Source organism: Salvelinus sp. IW2-2015, linkage group LG1 (genome assembly GCF_002910315.2).
Source record: "Salvelinus sp. IW2-2015 linkage group LG1, ASM291031v2, whole genome shotgun sequence".
Lineage (NCBI taxonomy): Eukaryota > Metazoa > Chordata > Actinopteri > Salmoniformes > Salmonidae > Salvelinus > Salvelinus sp. IW2-2015.
Genome location: NC_036838.1, coordinates 28,655,891 through 28,676,857, shown reverse-complemented (window position 1 = coordinate 28,676,857; position 20,967 = coordinate 28,655,891). Strand labels below are relative to the sequence as shown.

The 20,967-nt window shown below is 42.9% G+C and overlaps 1 protein-coding gene across 1 annotated transcript in view; it reads left to right on the top strand.

Moving 5' to 3' along the window:
• Window positions 1-20,763, top strand: part of LOC139027770 (CUGBP Elav-like family member 4) — a 36,071-nt gene extending 15,308 nt beyond the window's left edge. Inside the window, exon 2 of the mRNA XM_070443662.1 lies at window positions 20,179-20,763. Coding sequence (XP_070299763.1) covers window positions 20,179-20,339 — 161 coding nt within the window. The 3' untranslated portion in view covers window positions 20,340-20,763. The remainder of the gene's footprint in view (window positions 1-20,178) is intronic.
• Window positions 20,764-20,967: the final 204 nt, after the last annotated feature.

Here is a 20,967-nt window from a genome sequence, read left to right as displayed (position 1 = left end):
CCTTGAACTGCTGTTGATTTGCCGTTGATCCTAGAACTGCTGTTGATCTGTTGTTGATCCTAGAACTGCTGTTGATTTGCCGTTGATCCTAGAACTGCTGTTGATCTGTTGTTGAGCCTTGAACTGCTGTTGATTTGCTGTTGATCCTAGAACTGCTGTTGATCTGCTGTTGATCGTAGAACTGCTGTTGAACTGCTGTTGATCCTAGAACTATTAGCTACAGTGTAACTCACTGCAGTTGATTCTAAAACTAGCTACAGTGTAACTATGTTGTTGGTCCTAAAGCTAGCTACAGTGTACCTCTATGCTGTTGATTCTGGAACTATAGCCAGTGTTACTTTCCATTGTTGGTCCTAGAACTATTTTTTATGTTTTTATATGTTTTATTGTCACATACACCAGAAAGGTGTAGTGAAATGTGTTGTTTTACACGGTCAGCTATAGTAGTACGGCGCCCCTGGAGCAAATCTGTTTAAGTGCCTTGCTCAAGGGCACATTAACAGATTTTTCACCTTCTCACATATTCAAACCAGTGACCTTTTGGTTACTGGCACAATGCTCAACTCCCTATATGCTGTTGATCCAAAAGTCTAAAGAGGTAAAACTTGTCATTATGTGACGTCAGATATGCATTTAGCTCTCTCTGGATGAACTTGTAATACCTGTAAAAGGGAGTTGGGTAGGGGGTTAAGGCTTTTGGAAAGATCTCCTTAATTATTCAAGACAAAGTCTGATTCAGAAAATGGAAAAAGGACTATGAATAAGTCATGGGGAAGTTTTCGAGTGTTCAGAGGCAGTTTGGGGGGAGGTAAGAGATGGTACTACTAAGATCAAGTCTCAACCAAACTTACGATGAACCAAATGCTAACTTGTGATGTGTATTTGTAAGGGGCAGGGGAGAGGCATGGGGAGAAAAACATAAAGACTGAAATAAAGAGAGTGCGTGAAGAGAGCGATAAGATGAAGTAGGGTAAGGCAACGAGATAGAGGCAGAGAGACAAAGGCAGAGAGAGAGAGAGAGAAGCGAGGAGAGCAGAGAGAAAGCGAGAAAGAGAGAGAGAGAGCAGAGAGGACAGAGAAAGCAGAGAGAGAGAGAGAGATGAGGAAGAGAGAGAGAGACGAGAGAAAAGAGAGGAGAAGAAGAAGAGAGAGAGAAGAGAAGAACTGAGAGAACGAAGAGAGAGGAGAGGAAGAGAGAGAGAGAGAGAGAGAGAGGCAGAGCGGACAGAGAGAGGCAGAGAGGCAGAGAGACAGAGGCAGAGATTGATGAGGCAGAGCAGGAGTATGGCAGAGAGAGGGAGAGAGAGAGGGCAGAGTGAGAGGCAGAGAGTCAGCAAAGACAGAGGCAGAGAATAGAGTGAGGCACAGAGAGGAAGAGATAGAGAGGCAGCGCGTGAAAGGCAGAGTGACAGAGAGAGGAGGCAGAGAGGCAGAGATAGAGAGAGTCAGAGAAGACAAAGGCACAGAGACGAGCAGAGCAGGAGTGAGCGAGGCAGAGAGAGAGGCAGAGAGAAAGGCGAGGAGAAGCCAGAGCGACAAGGCAGAGCGAGGACAGAGGACAGAGAGAAGGCAGAGCGACAAGAGGCAGAGAGAGAGCAGAGCGAGGCAGAGAGACAGAGAGACAGAGGCAGAGATAGAGTGAGGCAGAGAGAGAGTAAATCAGAGAGAGGGGGGCAGAGAGAGAGGCAGAGAGAATGAGAGCGAGAGAGGCAGAGAGAGAGAGAGAGACAGAGAGAGGCAGAGAGACAGAGATAGAGAGAGTGAGAGTGGGGCAGATAGAGAACGAGGGACACCCAGAGACAGATGTCCCACTCCCTGCAGATTGATGGCTCCTGGCTCCATTCCATGCTTGGCTCTGACCCCTCTGTCCTTTGTTGTAATTTATAGGTTGCGTTTTGTGAGATTTAAGCACTAGTCTGTGGCCATCATGGCCCTGGAAAGAAAATGACCTTCCTGCAATGGCAGCAGAATTAGGCCTCGCTGCTTAAAAGCCGCCCCCAGGGGTGAATAAGTGAGCGCTTTCCGATGTAGGCAGACATTTTTGACAACGTGTTAATGTTGTTAATGTTGTTGTGCCTATATAAGTGACTGCTTTTTTTCACTGCTACACTTCATGTGAACTCTTATCAGTTGTTAATATTGTCTGCGTTTTATAGAAGGAGGTGGATGTTTGACCGGCATCATTTTTTTTAGTTTAGACACAGTGGTGTAAATAAATTAAGGTTAGGGTTAAGGTTAGGTTTAGGAACACGGGGTAGGTTGAGGTTAAGGTAATGTATAGTTTCAGAGAGGTTAACGTAAGGGTTAGGGTAAGGGAAAGGCATAAAATGGAACACTGGGTTTGCATACTGCCGTCGACCTCCTATTTTCTGCAGGTTCACTTCCTTTTAAAAAAATTGGATTTTAGTTGTCGAAGGCAATGGGATGAGTATGAAACACTAGGAACACCTTCCTAATATTGAATTGCAGCCCCCTGTTGAAAAATAGATTTGATCTTTTATCTCAATGAGACTAATCTGGATAAATAAAGGTACAACAACTAAATAAAAATACACACAGAAAGATGTTGAGCGTGACAAACCCAGCAGCGTTGCAGTTCTTTGAACAGGGTATGGCACCTACTACCAAATCCCGTTCAAAGGCACTTAAATATTTTGTCTTTCCCATTCACCCTCTGAATGGCACACGTACACAATCCATGTCTCAAATGTCTCAAGGCTTAAAAATCCTTATTTAACCTGTCTCCTCCCCTTCATCTACACTGATTGAAGTGGCTTTATCAAGTGACATCAGTAAGGGATCATAGCTTTCACCTGGATTCACCTGGTCAGTCTGTCATGGAAAGAGCAGGTGTTCATGATGTTTTGTATACTCTGTGTATAGTGTAGTTCAAAATATATACATGATATGTGTACATGAATTAACACATCAATACCACAAATGTCACATGATATATCAATATTACGATTTGTGGCCTCTGCCTTAGTATAGATCTGTCTGTAAGCATATGGCTTTGTGTGTGTGTGTGTGTGTGTGTGTGTGTGTGTGTGTGTGTGTGTGTGTGGTGTGTGTGGTGGTGTGTGTGTGTGTGTGTGTGTGGTGCGTGGCGTGTGTGAGTGAGTGCATTTGTGTGTGTCGTGTAGCGTTTGTGCGAGTGTGGTTCTGATTGAAATCAAATACTTGGCTCAGTGGCTAGTGAGCTCAGCTGGCTCTCTGCTTGGCCGTTCAGAGCATAACCCCATGAACAAATCAGCCAGGAAATTATTTGGACAGAAATCCTTCAGCAAATGATTACAGATTTGCAATTGAATGACTTCTAAGGTCTCTCCCTAGCCCTACGTATAGGTTCCCTACGAGTCAGAGCCTAGATTTTTTTTATCACTACAGAGGATGGGAATCTTATCCAAACCCATCCCGGTCCCCTGACACAGTCCTACCAGCTCTCACAGTCTCACAGCAGAATTAGACGTTCATCCATGTTTCTCAAATGTCACATTTCTAAGTGTTTAAGGTTTAAGGTTTAAGGTTAAGTTTAACTCCAAATTGTTAAGGTTAGAGTTAAGTTCAGGCATTATCTCCAAATTCTCAAGGTTAGGCATTCATTCCAATTGGTTAAGTTAGGGATAGGCATCCCGTCAACAGGACAGTTGTAAATCATGCAGCGCCTTGTGTCACGGTCACGATTTTAGAGAAACAACAAATGTCGGTACATATAAGTGTCTTATATCGGCTGAAAGCTTAAATTCTTGTTAGTATAACTGCACTGTCCAACTTACAGTAGCTATTACTGCGAGCTAATGCCATGCTATTGTTTGAGGAGAGCTCCGAACAACAAAACACTTTTTTCACCGAGATAGGCTTGATAAATTCAACACTGAAGGTGAAATGTGTACTTACATTCTGAAATCTTGCTCTGATTTATCATCCAAAGGGTCCCAGAGATAACATGAAGTGTCGTTTTGTTAGATAAAATAATTMTTCATATCCTAAAAAGGTCCATATAGCATACACAATCAATTTTGTATTTCCAGTCGTTCAATTTGCAAAGAAAGGAATCTGTGAAAATCTACCCCTAAACGTTGTTTCAACCAGTCAAATCACGTTTGTATGTATTCCTCAGAGATCCTAGAACGTAACCAGACTTCACTATATCATTAGGGGTGTAGTAAATCCTATAGGACACCAAATTTGGTCAGAGAGCGACGCCTTCATGGCACACCGATGACGCGGGCAGTCTTCACTTGATCAACTCTAACTTTGTCAAATAAGCACTAATCAGGGTCAAAAAAGGCTAGCTAGATAGCCAATGAGCTGGGCTTTACGGGAGTATCCGGAAACCCTGTATCTGTCACAAAATGTAGCTGCTAACGTTGTCCTTTTGGACAAGAATTATAAGAATATTCAGAGTTATGTTTTGAAATCTGGTTGTTTTGCAAATGTTGAACTTATAATATGGCTACAAATACTGGAAAAGCTAAATCAAAGTCCAAGTATACAGATTTGATGATATTCCTGCAGAAAAATGTAATATGAATGCCAATGTCTCCACAATTTTCCCAAATGTACCTGGGTGACACTAGATGTCATGTGGTTTGCTCATACTTCAAGTTATCCATCTGAAACTTTGCACATACACTGCTGCCATCTTGTGGACACCATCGGATTTACAACCAGAGTGATGGCTAGAAGTGGGACCTTTCTGTTGCATTTCAAAGATGGTGGTAGAAAAAAAAAAAAAAGTTATTTCTTTGTATTTTCTTCTACCAGATCTATTGTGTTATATTCTCCTACATTTAATTCACATTTCCACAAATTCAAAGTGTTTCCTTAAAATGGTACCAAGAATATGCATATCCTTGCCTCAGGACCTGAGCTACAGGCAGTTAGATTTGGGTATGTAATTTTAGGTGAACATTTAAAAAAAGGGGGCTATCCCTAAGAAAGGTACAGATTTGGGATAGGCAAAACAATAAATACAAATAAAACATTATATTGCTGGATGTGAACGTGCAACCTTTGGAATCAGAGGTAGATGCTTACATTTTACCAACCTATTCGAAGGTAACAGGGCTCACTGTTGCCCCTAGTGGCCGGTTTCCACGTCATCTCCTGACATCCTCAGGCATGGATGGACTTCAAATACTGACTTGTATCATAGGTGACCTGGCAGCACAAACACAGCATTTGGTGTGCTTCCATAGGGTTTCTGGAGAGAGAAAGAGAGAGAGGAGAGAGAGAAATTGTGTGCGTGTGTGTGTGTGGTGTTGGTGTGTGTTGTGTGTTGTGTTGTGTGTTGTTGTGTGTGTGGGTGTGGTGTGTGTGTGTGTGTGTGTGTGTGTGTGTGTGTGTGTGTGTGTGTGTGTGTGTGTGTGTGTGTGTGTGTGTGTGTGTGTGTCAGCAATGGCTAAGTAATAGTAGAGGACCCCATCCTCCCTGGCAAGCGCAGAGGCTGGTATAGATTGAGATTGGCCCGACTGTGAGAATCCTCCATCAGTACTCAGTGGTCTCTCCAAGCAGATCCTCCTCATTCTGGACAGAGTTTGCCACTGAGCACTGATCTGACTGAGACCTGCTTGCGATTAAAATAGCGAAACAGATCAAAATGAAAGGGTCAGATGTAACATTATCTTGCACAGTACTAAACAGTATTAAATGCAATTGATTGATTGCTTTTATTTGCCAGTAAAAAAAAAATAATAATCTATACCGCAGTACATACATTTTAAGTCACTTGTTGCACCTAAGACCAGCCCAGATGTCTGCTCTATGGGCAAGTCGTGTTGTATATTCATGGTCTACGATATTGCAAAGGATCAGACATCTGAGCTGACCAGTGTTTTGATCTTCCAAACAAGGCCTTTCCCAGAGTTTCGTTCGTTCATTCCCCCCTCATTTGCCTCCAATGCAAAATGTAAAAACTCTGTTCCAATCTGCATTTCAATGTCCCAATTTGTTCAAGAGGGAGTTGCAGCTTTCTAAGTGAGCCGGATAAAAGCGTCTGCCAAATGGCTAAATATTTAAAATTATCTGTAGCTCCAGAGCCGATAAAAGGACTTTGAAAATCAACTGCCTTCGCCAAAAGCCTCATTAGTTGGTCGACAACAAAATGTCTCCCCACCGAGGCGGGGCGGGAGGGAAACCCAGGTATCTGCGACTAGGCAATTAAAAACAAGTTATACAGCCTTTTTCTCAAACCGCACAGCTCCCTATTTAGGATAAAAAAGCCTCTTCATGCGCTAATGCTAATATGCTAATATCTTATGTTATCATGTGATTACGTGTTTATGAAGGAATGGTGGAATGAGTCAGTGGTGTGTTTGATGATCCTATCCATTGCCACTTGTGTTTGCATGGAGTCTATGGAAAATATGGAAATCCCTGTGCATCTTTCATGTGCCCTTCCTTTAGCGATTGGCGCTCTACGTTAGCTTTGCAAACATCTTAATTGCATTAAATGGAGGGGAAAAAAGGGCCAGATTAAACGTCATTAATGAGGGTTGTGTGGGGAGGCTGCTATTCCCCGGATGGTGCTTTTGTTCACTTTGGCAAAGCGGGGGAGAAAGAGCGGCTTCACCTTGAAGCTGAAACACCATGAAACAGGGTCATTGTGCCTCCCTCTACCAAAGACAGGAGCACACTTTTCTCCCTCTCTCTCGCACAGAATCACACGCACCATCTCCCTCCTCTGTGCCTCTGTCTCTTACTGCCACTACCCATTCCTCTCTCCGGCTCAGTCTGCCCCTTGTCTCCCTTTCTTTCACTCTTTAAATTTCTCCCCCTCTTGTTTTTCCAAATCTCTTTCTCTCCTCTTCCCCCAGTCACTCTGTCTGAAAGGCAGATAAGCTCACTGGGGGAGACTTTAGAGGACTCTCCATCTGTGTATAAATAGTTTAGGATGAATTATTGAGGGACCTGGGGTTGCTAATAATCCCGCAGGACCCATCTGACAATGACACGGAAGATGGAGGGAAAACAATTACGCAGGGTTTCTCCTTCGCAGGAATTGGATTGGAAGGGGGGGGGGGGGGCTCTGGGCGTAGAACAGAAGCCCCTCGCGGGCCCAACGTCTTGGCTAATAAAGCCAATTAACTCTCTGGAATCAATCGGCCCAAGAGGAACGTCCTTTTCTTCCCTTCCCTGGGACGCAACCCCTCGCGGGCCCAACGTCTTGGCTAATAAAGCCAATTAACTCTCTGGAATCAATCGGCCCAAGTCGTCCCTGTTTGAAATGTCCTCTCATCTAGTCTCCCCTGTGGAGGACGGGATAGGACAGGACACCGCATCTCTCCGCCGCCATCCCTCCGCCGAGGCGGGGTAATAGGACAGGAAAGGGGGAAGGAGAGGAATATTAATGGTGGTGTTTAGTGCTGAAAGTGTTGTAATGGGAGGGCAGACTAACCCCCGTGTCTCAGAGTCAGACCCTTGCTCCTGTTTTTGTCAACCACCCCAAGGTGATTTTGACACGACAATTGACTCTTTTTTTGGGGGGGGGGGATTGGTTTTCTCCTCTTTTGTGAAAGGACTTTGAGATAGAAAGGATTACACTACTACATTAGGTTGAAGTGTTACTGAAATATTTATTTGCACCAAATCTGTTACCTAGGGAGCAACAACCCACAACTGTTGTAAACAAGGGACCAATCAAAGGGACCAGGTTAAATTGAACAACTTCATTATTAATAGTAATAAGAGAATTTACAGAACATAATGACAGTGTGGAATCGGTCTGAATCGTATAAATGCAAACTGCTGTTTAGTATTGTTAAAGGATAATACAAATAAAGTGTGTGTGTGTATACCGTATATGCTGGTATGTGTCTCATTTCTGCTATACTTGTGGATGTGTGTATTGGAGTGTGTGTGTGTGTGTGTGTGTGTGTGCGTGTGCGTGTGCGTGTGCGTGTGCGTGTGCGTGTGCGTGTGTGTGTGTGTGTGTGTGCTCAAACGTGTGCACGCAGCGTGTGGGTGTACAGTCCCCATCTCTCTGGGGAGCGCGTAGAGAGGTGGACGATGACAACAACACTGTCCTAATGATGCATTTTCTACTCCATTGATTCAGTGGCTCTGCTCTCCAGTAAATCCTTCACATGCAACACATTAAAGCCGGCCCTTTTTCCTCATCTGCCAATCGATTAGCGAGAGTTCAGGCTGCCTCCCAAATGGCACCCTGTTCCCTGTAGAGGGCYCTACTTTTGACCAGGTCTCATAGGGCTCTGGTCAAAAGTAGTGCACTGTATAGGGAATAGGGTGAGATTTGAGGCTTACAGTGGAACGTGGTGCATTCACTGACTTCCACAATGCACACACAGTGTCGTGCTGTTTTAATGATCCTTTTTGTTATACTTTATACCTTTAAAGGTTTTGTCCCGACCAAGATCCATTTGGGATTGAAAGGTTGTCACTATTACTATAAAGAAAATGTAAGAGGCTATGTTGTTTTTTTAGGTTTGCTTTAGTTTTTTCGCCAAGCACCTGTAAGTGTATTGTGATGGATTTGTGCTCACATGACAAAATACTATAGTATATTTACTATGGTATAAATATTATAGTATTCACTGCAGTGTTTTTGCAGACTTTACTGTAGTATTCACTGTAGTGTGTTTGCAGACTAAAGTCCACAAAAACACTACAGAGAATACTGTCGTATTTACTATAGTATTTACAGTTAACTATAGTATAAATAATGTAAAAGAAAAAAAATGTAAAAGAAAACTGTAGTACTATAGTAATTAGTTTAGTGTTTTTTGCAGACTGTAGTATACTGTAGTATTTACAGTAGTGTTTTTGCTGACTCTAGTGTACTGTAGTATTTACTATAGTGTTTTCATTTTATTATCTTTGYCATAGAAGTGGAGGCTTTTTCTTTCAGGAAACCTACTGGAGAAATACTAAAAGAGCACATTTCCAATAACCTGTAGGTAGGTAGGACTGGGGTCTGAACGGATAGTAGGGAACAATAACCTGTAGGTAGGTAGGACTGGGGTCTGAACGGATAGTAGGGAAACAATAACCCTGTGGTAGGTAGGACTGGGGGTCTGAACGGATAGTAGGGAACAATAACCTGTAGGTAGGTAGGACTGGGGGTCTGAACGGATAGTAGGGAACAATAACCTGTAGGTAGGTAGGACTGGGGTCTGAACGGATAGTAGGGAACAATAATTGTAGGTAGGTAGGACTGGGGTCTGAACGGATAGTAGGGAACAATAACCTGTAGGTAGGTAGGACTGGGGTCTGAACGGATAGTAGGGAACAATAACCTGTAGGTAGGTAGGACTGGGGTCTGAACGGATAGTAGGGAACAATAACCTGTAGGTAGGTAGGACTGGGGTCTGAACGGATAGTAGGGAACAATAACCTGTAGGTAGGTAGGACTGGGGTCTGAACGGATAGTAGGGAACAATAACCGTAGGTAGGTAGGACTGGGGTCTGAACGGATAGTAGGGAACAATAACCTGTAGGGTAGGTAGGACTGGGGTCTGAACGGATAGTAGGGAACAATAACCTGTAGGTAGGTAGGACTGGGGTCTGAAGGATAGTAGGGAACAATAACCTGTAGGTAGGTAGGACTGGGGTCTGAACGGATAGTAGGGAACAATAACTTGTAGGTAGGTAGGACTGGGGTCTGAACGGATAGTAGGGAACAATAACCTGTAGGTAGGTAGGACTGGGGTCTGAACGGATAGTAGGGAACATAACCTGTAGGTAGGTAGGACTGGGGTCTGAACGGATAGTAGGGAACAATAACCTGTAGGTAGGTAGGACTGGGGTCTGAACGGATAGTAGGGAAATAACCTGTAGGTAGGTAGGACTGGGTCTGAACGGATAGTAGGGACATCAATCCTGTAGGTAGGTAGGAACTGGGGTCTGAACGGATAGTAGGGAACAATAACTGTAGGTAGGTAGGACTGGGGTCTGACGGATAGTAGGGAACAATAACGTGTAGGTAGGTGGACTGGGGTCTGAACGGATAGTAGGGAACATAACCTGTAGGTAGGTAGGACTGGGTCTGAACGGATAGGTAGGGAAACATATCTATAGGGGCTGGGTCTAGATAGGAATATGTAAGGGTAGACTGGGGTCTGAAAGCGATAGTAGGGAACAATAACCTGTAGGTAGGTAGGACTGGGGTCTGAACGGATAGTAGGGAACAATAACCTGTAGGTAGGTAGGACTGGGGTCTGAACGGATAGTTCAGAGTTTGTGCTCTTTTCTATAACATCTGCTAATATCTGTATGTGACCAATAACATTTGATTTGATTTAGGGAACACAATATATGTTCTATACTTGGCATGTATTTTTCTCACTTATGGGTGGCACAAATTGTGATATGGGGAGGGGAATGGGCAGGGAGTATACAAATTGAATAGTATTGTAGTATTTACTATAGTTTAAAAACTGTAGTGTTTTTGTGGAATGTAGTATTTTTGCAGACATTACTGTAGTATTTACTACAGTGCTTTTTTTTGCAGATAATACTGTAGTATTCACTATAGTATTCTACAGTATACTACAACATTCTATAGTAAGTACTACACATGATCGAGGGATACTACAGTGTGTAGAATAGTATTCTATAATATACTACAGTATACTACAGTTTACTATATAATTCTATAGTAAGTACTGTAGTATTCTTTCATGTGGGTGGGAATGTTACTTTCTAATTCTTCAGCGACTCAAATACATGTCAAGTAGTTAGAGATTGCACAGGTGTGTGTTTACTTTCATTCTCTCTCTTTCTCTGTCTGTCTCTACCTTGTGTTAGCACTGTGGGATCGGTATGGTAAAGGAGGTCTGGGGTATTACACACCATTATGAATGCATACCGTCCCTTTTATATATGTTGGCACTCAGTTCTATTTCACTCGGCTAGAATAATATCACACTCAAGACGAGAATTCATTAGTCCATGAAACAGCTCCTGAATTTTTAAGGCCTATTTTACGGAACAAAAAAGCCCTGACGTGGTCTCTGCACAGTAATTGAAGATTTTCTTTTTGCGTACTATTCTCCCAACTCATATTGCGGTCTTGAAAGTGCCTTCTTATTTAATCAAGGGTTTACTGCATTCAATTACATATTTTTAAATGATATGGGGGTAGAACCTGCATGGAAATGTTTCCGGAGACCTTGACTCTGTGTCCCCATACTCTAAGATAGCCCCCTTTCCTCATCTCATTCCCTCCATGAGCACAGATCTGAACGCACATGACGGGTGAACGTGATATGGTGGAAACCTAACCAGTCCATTCACCTGCCAGTGGTCTTGAAGGAAAGGTGGTAAGGACTTTTAGAAGAATACATGGACACAGCCTTTTCACACACAGAGCCAAGGGCTTCCTGATCAATGTTAAAGGAATAGTTCCCTCCAAAGTTTGTCAGACATGGCAAGACATGGTTTGATTAGGTTGGTCTGTTACCCTTCCAACAAGTGACTGTGCTGCTATTGCATACAGCATAGTTTATGGTGCATTAATGTGCCATTAAGTCTCATGCTAGAGTTACAATGGAGTTAGAAACGGGGATGTAATGATTCACCAATATGCATCGATCCCGGTTCCAATGTTAAAGATACTAGTGCATCGATCCAAATTAAGCATGCATCGGTCAGATAAAAAAAAACAGATTCAATCTTGTTTTATTACGAAAATACCTATTACCTGTTTTGAATTCATTGATGCGTCCTCTCCTTCAGTTCAGTAGCCTATTGAACTTTTATGCATGTAACGGCATATGACTGTCAAATAATAACAGGGCGCACAGGGCAGGGGACACAGATGCTCGCGCCAGGGAGTGATAGGCCTATGTGGTTCGTTCATCTGCACGGAACCTTCAGCATTCAGATGCTTGTAAAATGGCTTTCGCAATGTCAAACCATAGGCTTTATTAGTTAAGTGACAACCAATGTAATGTATCTGAATGCGTATCAACTCGTTCATGAAAGGAGAGATGCACAWCCCTAGTTGTAAAGMATTTATAGCACCTTGTTATAACAAAAGTGGCTGGAATTCCTCTTTAGTAAAGCTCACAGAGCGCTGAGACCTTGCAAAGTAATCTAGTCACGTTTTTCATCTCTTAAAATCAATCTTTAAACTGAAGTGAAAACATATTTTGTGTATGGAGAAAAGGCTGTACTTGGTCCTACCTTTCAGGTCCAGATAAGTGCTAACAAAACAGAGGTGAGAGAGCTGGAGATTTTTATTGACTGACTGAATAACATTTTAAAGGCGAGGATTTTCTTTCAGAGTTGCTAATGTACAAGGCTATAGAGCCCTTTCATACAACGGACTCTTTTAGAGCCATGAATGATAATAGCCAGTAGCAGTGCGTGGGTAAAATGATCGCTAAAGACAAGACAGAAAAAAAAATCATATTACAACCTACAGTTGAAGTCAGAAGTTTACATACATCTTAGCCAAATACATTTAAACTCAGTTTTTCACAACTCCTGACATTTAATCCGAGTAAAAATGCCCTGTCTTAGGTCAGTCAGGATCCCCATTTTATTTTAAGAATGAGAAATGTCAGAATAATTGTAGAGAGAATTATTTATTTCAGCTTATATTTCTTTCATCACATAAGTTTACATACACTCAATTAGTATTTGGTAGCATTGCCTTTAAATTGTTCAACTTGGGTCAAATGTTTCGGGTAGCCTTCCACAAGCTTCCCACAATAAGTTGGGTGAATTTTGGCCATTCTTCCTGACAGAGCTGGTGTAACTGAGTCAGGTTTGTAGGCCTCCTTGCTCACACACACTTTTTCAGTTCTGCCCAGAAATGTTCTATGGGATTGAGGTCAGGGCTTTGTGATGGCCACTCCAATACCTTGACTTTGTTGTCCTTAAGCCATTTTGCCACAACTTTGGAAGTATGCTTGTGGTCATTGTCCATTTGGAAGAACCATTTGCGACCAAGCTTTAATTTCCTGACTGATGTCTTGAGATGTTGCTTCAATATATCCACATAATTTTCCTACCTTATGTTGCCATCTATTTTGTGAAGTGCACCAGTCCCTCCTGCTGCAAAGCACCCCCACAACATGATGGTGCCACCCCCGTGCTTCACGGTTGGGATGGTGTTCTTCGGCTTGCAAGCCTCCCCCTTTTTCCTCCAAACATAACAATGGTCATTATGGCCAAACAGTTATATTTTGTTTCATCAGACCAGAGGACATTTCTCCAAAAAGTACGATCTTTGTCCCCATGTGCAGTTGCAAACCGTAGTCAGACTTTTTTATGGCGGTTTTGGAGCAGTGGTTTCTTCCTTGCTGAGCGGCCTTTCAGGTTATGTCGATATAGGACTCGTTTTACTGTGGATATAGATACTTTTGTACCTGTTTCCTCCAGCATCTTCACAAGGTCCATTGCCGTTGTTCTGGGACTGATTTGCACTTTTCGCACAAAAGTACGTTCATCTCTAGGAGACAGAACGGGTCTCCTTCCTGAGCGATATGATGGCTGCGTGGTCTCATGGTGTTTATACTTGCATACTATTGTTTGTACAGATGAACGTGGTACCTTCAGGCGTTTGGAATTTGCTCCCAAGGATGAAACAGACTTGGGGAGGTCTACAATTGTTTTTCTGAGGTCTTGGCTGATTTCTTTTGATTTCCCCATGATGTTAAGCAAAGAGGCACTGAGTTTGAAGGTGGGCCTTGAAATACATCCACAGGTACACCTCCAATTGACTCAAATTATGTCAATTAGCCTATCAGAAGCTTCTAAAGCCATGACATCATTTTCTGMAATTTTCCAAGCTAAAGGCACAGTCAACTTACTGTATGTAAACTTCTGACCCACTGGAATTGTGATACAGTGAATTATAAGTGAAATTATCTGTGTGTAAACAATTGTTGGAAAAATTACTTGTGTCATGCACTAACTGACTTCCAAAACTATAGTCTCTTAACAAGAAATTTGTGGAGTGGTTGAAAAACAAGTTTTAATGACTCCATTCTAAGTGTATGTAAACTTCCGACTTCAACTGTATGTGTTGTGATAATTGTGTTGTTTGCTCTATAACCTGTCAGTTCATGTGCCTTGACACCGTGATATATAGACCTAAGGCTGAGACAATAAGAAGACACAGTGGCAGAATAAATTCAACCACACCTTTGTTTCATCACAAAACAGGAGAGCAACCTCTGTCCGGTGAAGTCCACAAAACATGTTGCATGTAACAAACAGTTACGTTACCTACAGCATGATCAACCAAGTTAATGTTTCTGACATTTTCCGACTACTAAACAAATATTTATTTAGAACCACAGAGTTTCCGCAAGTTGCAAAGAAAACTGGAGCTGCCTCCTATCATGACACAAGGCGAGACCCAGATGCAGACACAGGAGGCAGATGTTTGGAGTCTTACAATGTTTATTAATSCAATAGGGTAAGGCAAGAGAATGGTCGTGGACAGGCAAAAGGGTCAAAACCAGTTCAGAGTCCAAAAGGTACCAAAGGGCAGGCAGAATCTAGGTCAGGGCAGGCAGGATGATCAGGCAGGCAGGAAAGTAGTCCAGAGTCAGGCAGTGGTCAAAACCTGGAAGACTATCATAAAGAGAATAGCAAAAGGAGTACGGGAAAAACATGCTGGTTGACTTTACTAACATACAAGACGAACTGGCACAGAGAGACAGGAAACACAGGGATAAATACACCGGGGAAAATAAGCGACACCTGGAGGGGYTGGAGACAATCACAGGAACAGGTGAAACAGATCAGGGCGTGACACCTCCACTATTCCAGCACCATTTCAACTTCAACATTTCAACATAATAAAATCACCTATGCTTTCTCTAATAGAGTGACAACTAAAAAATACCAAAAAATAATTTAGTCCAATCAATTTAAGATAAATATGATGTAGCTGTCAATGGTTCTGATGTTTGTGTGTATGTGTGTGCGTGCGTGCGTTCGTGCAAGTAGAAAAAACATGTTGACTCAACCTACTTGTAGAGAAATGCCAATGCCATTCTCCTCTCTTTCATGTTGTCTATCACTCTGTCATACAGTACATGCTTTTAGTTTTTGTTGTCCTCGGCTACCTGGCTAAAATGCTTGCTCGCTAGCCTAAATTCCTTTCTTGGGTAACGTTAGCTAGTTAAAATTATCCTTCTACATCTAGCTACATATTGAACTTCCATCCTCTCAGTCCAGGTGCACAATGTATGAATTTATGGTTGGATCAGAATCGCCGTTATAATCATTGGCCAGTACGGAGAATTAAGTAAAACCACAAGTCCAAATCCCTATCTCCATCCATGGTTAATTTAGGAAAGGGACAGTTTTAGCTAGCTAGCTAGCCACCGGAGTACAACAACACAACAATATGCAACAATTCAAGTTGTTTCTGTCAAAGATATATTTCTCTTGAGGAGATCTGATAGGTGTGAAGCCAAATTCAAACTGGCTTCTTGACACTTTATTTATTGGTGCGCCAGGACCATTCACAGTTCAGCTCACTCAGTTTAGCTCAACACTGATTGGCTATTATTTTATACTTTTTAATCACGGGAGGCCAAATGCTCACTGGCTTCCCTTGCATTCAAGGCTACGGGCAGCAACAATGTCATACTCTTTATGACCAGACAGTATCAGATAGATGGCCTACACATACAGAGACAGAGGGGCGCTGTTTGCTCGCTTGGATGCTTTCTCCGGTAAGATACATTCAGCCTCTTGTGAATTGACGGAATATGACAAAAACACAGAGAGATGAAAGATAAAGGATTTTGTAGGTTTTTGCCTTTTTTCTTGGTAATTGTTTTGGGGAAGCCTGGCTTCTCTTGGCATCCATGATTACAATGCAATGATAATACCAAGTCTCATGATCTCACATTTGTTAAGTCATAATTATGACAGTGTAAAGTAGACTTCATGAGAGGCACTGGCTTAATTGATGCCAGCAAATCTTCAGTTAGACATCTTGCAATTGGAATCTCTTGTAACAGAAGGGAAGAGAGTTTGGCCACTTGGCAATAAACGTACTGTCACCGACAGCTTCTTCTCAAATCACTGGTAAGATTCATTTAGGCAAGTCAGTTAAGAACAAATTCTTATTTACAATGACAGCCTAGGAACAGTGGGTTACCTGCCTTGTTCAGGGGTAGAACAACAGAATTTGACCTTGTAAGCACGGGGATTCGCTCTAGCAACCTTGCGGTTACTTGCCCAACGCTCTAACCACTAGGCTACCTTCCGTAGATGAAGAAAGTAGTGGTGTCTTTCCAACCTATCTTTCCATTGTCTCTTTCAATCCCTGATTCCTTTCTCTCTCTCTCTTTTAAACTCCTTTCTGTCTTAACGCTCTTTCTATCTTTCTCTCTCTCTCTCTCTCTCTCTCTCTCTTCCTCTCTCTCTCTCTCTCTCTTCTCTCTCTCCTCTCTCTCTCTCTCTCTCTCTCTCTCTCTCTCTCTCTCTCTCCTCTCTCTCTCTCTCTCTCCTCTCTCTCTCTTTCTCTCTCTCTCTTTTACTCCTTCTGGTCCTTCCCTCTTTCTTTCTCTCTTTCAGTGGGTGTGTGTCCCTTTAGGTCGGTGGATGTGTGTCACTTTAGGGTGTCTGCAGTGGTTGAGATAAGAGGCGAGTGTAGGACACAGGGGGATGGTGTTCACAGCAAGGTGATCTTATCTTTGCTCTCTACCTCTCTCTAACTTTTTCTCTCTACCTCTCTCTACCTTTCTCTCTATACCTCCCTTTACTTTTCCATCTTAGCCCCCCCTCTCTATCTCTACTCCCTCTCTCTCTCTCTCTCTCTCTCTCGCTTAGCCTCTTTCTCTACACCGCTTTCTTCTCCCTTCTCCACCCCCGCTTTCTACTGTTCATTTGCTCTTTCCCTTATCTCTCTCTCTCTCTCTCTCTCTCTCTCTCTCTCTCTCTCTCTCTTTCTCTCTCATTCGCTGCCTCTTTTCTTCTTCTTTCTCTTCTCTGCACTGTTGTTGATTTGAATTTGTAGCATTGAAAAACAATGCAAGGCAACAAAAGATGAATGTCTATCCACTGCTCCTACCAGTGTGTGTTTTAGCCAGATACTAGATAGAGCCAGACACAGCAAGATCCGAGCTGAGCCTGACTATGACTGGGTTGTTTGTTGAGTGTTGCTTACTCACGTGTGTGTGTGTGTGTGTGTTTAAACTTTACTGTCCTTTTGAGTTCCAAAAGTCCTCACAACGATAGTAAAACAAGGAAACGTTGACAAGTGCGGCCATTTCGGCGGTCCCTAAAAGGAAAAATTATATTTTAGGTTTAGGGGTTAGGTTTAGGGATAGGATTAGGGTTACAATTGGGGTTTGGCTTTCGAGATAGGATTAGGGTTAGGAGTTAGGTTTGGTTTTAGGGTTAGTGATTTGGGGTTAAGGTTGGGGTTAGGGTTATGTTAGGGGTTAGGTTTAGGGTGAGGGAAAATAGGATTTTGAATAGGAATCAAAATGGTCCCAGCTTGGATAGTAAAACCAACGTGTGTGTGTGTTGTGTACCTCTGTACCTCTGTATGAGCGATGTATGTGAAGCCCAGGCTCACACACACACACACACACACACACACACACACACACACACACACACACACACACACACACACACACACACACACACACACACACACACACACACACACACACACACACACACACACACACACACACACACACACACACACACACACACACACACACACACACACACACGTGTTCCTCCTTTGGGAGAGGCAGCTGGCATGTAGCGTAACATGACAGGGAGGAGGTAGGTAGGCGGTAGCAGGCTGTCAGCAGCGAGTTCCCACTCGGGCTAATGAGCATGGCATTAATTAAAAACAGCAACAGGCGGAGAGATCTCTCCAGCGGCCCGCTATCAGGCCAGCCCAGGGTTAAAGACACAGAGCCAAGCCCACACAGCGACTGAGACCAGCTCCTCAGGCATACTAGCTAGCCCTACTCTTCATACATGCTGCAGCTCGTCTGGCCCCCACTCTCTCTGCCCATAACATGTCAATATGTAAATAGTCAGATACTACAGATATTAATGATATAACTTAACATTAAAAAGGATATTGACAAGTTGAATGTGAACAAAAGAATGAGAAAGTGAGGCATAGAGCTAGAAAGATACTAGATCTACTCTTTAGGTGTCGTTGTTTAGTTCTGTTGTTGACTACTGCCTGCTGTATTAAACCGGCGTTTTTAATGTTTACACAGTCTTTTTGATTACAAAATACTACTCACAGCTCGCACACGGGTTTTAGTTTGTTAATTATATTTTAAACCTGTGTATATGTACAGTCTCTAGGACAGTGTGAACTGTCTTTATGACAGTCCTGTGAGGGGAGTCTACCTGGTGTTTTTACAGTGCCCGAAAACATTCTGGGGTTTGAATTTGTAATTAACAGGCACAAACCAGAAACTTGCCAGAAATAAAAGACTGGAGAACTTACGTCTTTGAGTCTTTGAGTCTTTGAAAGAAAGTCCAAGTCTAAAAAGAAAAACAAAAAAGACAAAAAACTGGCCTAATAGGCATCACCAGTACATTGTGTTAACATATTTTTATTCATACATTAACACATTTTCATCGTTTCATTTCTTTTAAAGGAAATGTTTCATTTCATTTTCACTTCATGCTTTCATGTTAACAGCGCATGTTGACTGTGGGGAGAATGTGATGTTGAGAGGTAAACAGGCCCTACAAACAATATCTATTGGGGTCTATGAGAATCATTCCTGGAATGTTTGCATAACGTTTTCAGATGTCCTCTGAACAATGTTCCAGGATTTCTTGTGTTCCATGTTCCTCTTCATGGAGGGTCTCCATAATCACATTCACAGGCAAACGTTGGACAGTTCTAAATAAGATTCTCCTTAGCTAACACTATGTCAGCCTTATGACAGCACTACATAGGCTTCCTGTCAAGGGGGCCTGTGAGTGACATGTTCCTGTGGTTTCTCTTAGTTTGCCTGAGTCTCCGGCATCTCCCTGGCAGCCCCCTCACGTCAGCCCAGGTGCTGGGGAAACAGGGGATTGTGGGAACATATGGAGCAGAAAGAAAGACTGTCAGGGAAATGTCTGCCTTGTCACAGCAAAGTGAGGACCGACGCACACTGATGGTCGACTGGATAACTGCAGACTTGCAGGGAGAGAGAGAGAGAGAGAGAGAGAGAGAGAGACACATAAGATTTGACATGTTTTGGGAGAAAGTAGCTAGTATAGCTAGATTAGCTTGCACACGTTTATTAATCTCACACGAGAAGTGATAACTTGGAAAGGGAAAGTGTATAGTAAACTGTTTAGCATACATACACTGAGTATACAAAACAGCATGAACACCTGCCCTTTCCATGACATACACTGACCAGGTGAAAGCTATGATCCCTTATTGATGTCACTTGTTAAATCCACTTCAAACAGTGTAGATGAAGGGGAGGAAACGGGTTAAAGAAGGAGTTTTAAGCCTTGAGACAATTGAGACGTAGATTGTGTGTGTGTGCCATTCAGAGGGAGAATGGGCAAGACAAAATATTTCAGTGCCTTTGAACGGGGGTATGGTAGTAGGTGCCAGGCGCACCGCTTTGTGTCAAGAACTACAATGCTGGTGGGTTTGTCACGCTCAACAGTTTCCCGTGTGTATCAAGAATGGTCCACCACCAGCCAACTTGACACAACTGTGGGAGGCATTGGAGTCAACATGGGCTGGCATCCGTGTGGAACACTTTTGACACCTTATAAAGTAAACTCGATATTAGGATTGTGTTCCTAATGTTTGGGATACTCAGTGTAGGCCATGAAGGTAGCGTTTCAGAGATGATAATACTCTTTAGCTGCAGGCTTACCATCTCTCTCTCTTTCTTTCGGCACATTTCTTTGCACTCTTTCTTTTCGCTACGTCTTTCTCGTGTCTTTTTTTCTTTTCTCTCTCTCTCTCTCTTCTTCTCTCTCTCTCTCTTCTCTTCTCTCTCTCTCTCTCTCTCTCTCCCTCTCTCTTCTCTCTCTCTCTCTCTCTCTCTCTCTCCCAGGGACTGCTCTGTTTGTGTTAGTTTGTGTTCTTGGATCTTTGTCTCTGACGAGTTTGAGTGGTCTCCTCCTTCGCTGTCTCTCAGTGTCTGCCCCAGTATGCTAACGTCATTATCCTTTCTCTCCCTCTCCCTACCCCCTCTTTCTGTCTCTCTCTCTTTCGGTCTCTCTCTCTCTCAGGCTGTGCCTTCCTTACCTACTGTGCCAGAGAGTCGGCCCTGAAAGCTCAGAATGCTCTTCATGAGCAGAAGACCCTGCCAGGGGTAAGTTTACCACCACACTGTCATACTGTTTGTACTTTATGGCCCCTCAAGCACCTTGACATGCACCCAGACAAATAAATGTTAAACAGATTCCGACACATATAAAGATCACACACAGCTAGGCACACACACACAACGCACACACCTTGCCACACAAATGTGTTTTATATTCGAAGGTGCCACACAATGTCTTTACTGTTGACATACTGTACACACAACAACACACGTACACCACTCTCTTTTCCCGTTTGTTCTCCCTCTTTTTCTCCATGTGTCCCTCTCCCTCTRTCTCCCCCTCCCTCGCCTTTTCATTCTCCCTCTGACAGTCACACAAACCCACGGGGAGAAACCACATAGCATCACATCAGAGCAGGCCTATTTATAGTTGCAGTGTGTGTGTGGATGTGTGTATTCTGTGGTAGGGCCAACAATATACTGTAAATATACATACGGTATATCTAACGTGTCTAACAACATTATGTTCGCACATACAAAAGAAAGGAAACACTTGAGTAAATGAGGAATACAAAGTATATTTAAAGCAGGTTCGGTTCCTGAGTTAATTAAACATCCCATCATGCTTAGGGTCATGTATAAAAATGCCCAGTTGCCCATTATTTTGGCTACCATGGCTAGAAAAAGAGACCTCAGTGACTTTGAAACAGTGGTCTCAAAGGAGCATAGGGGTGTTTAAAGGGTGTGTGTG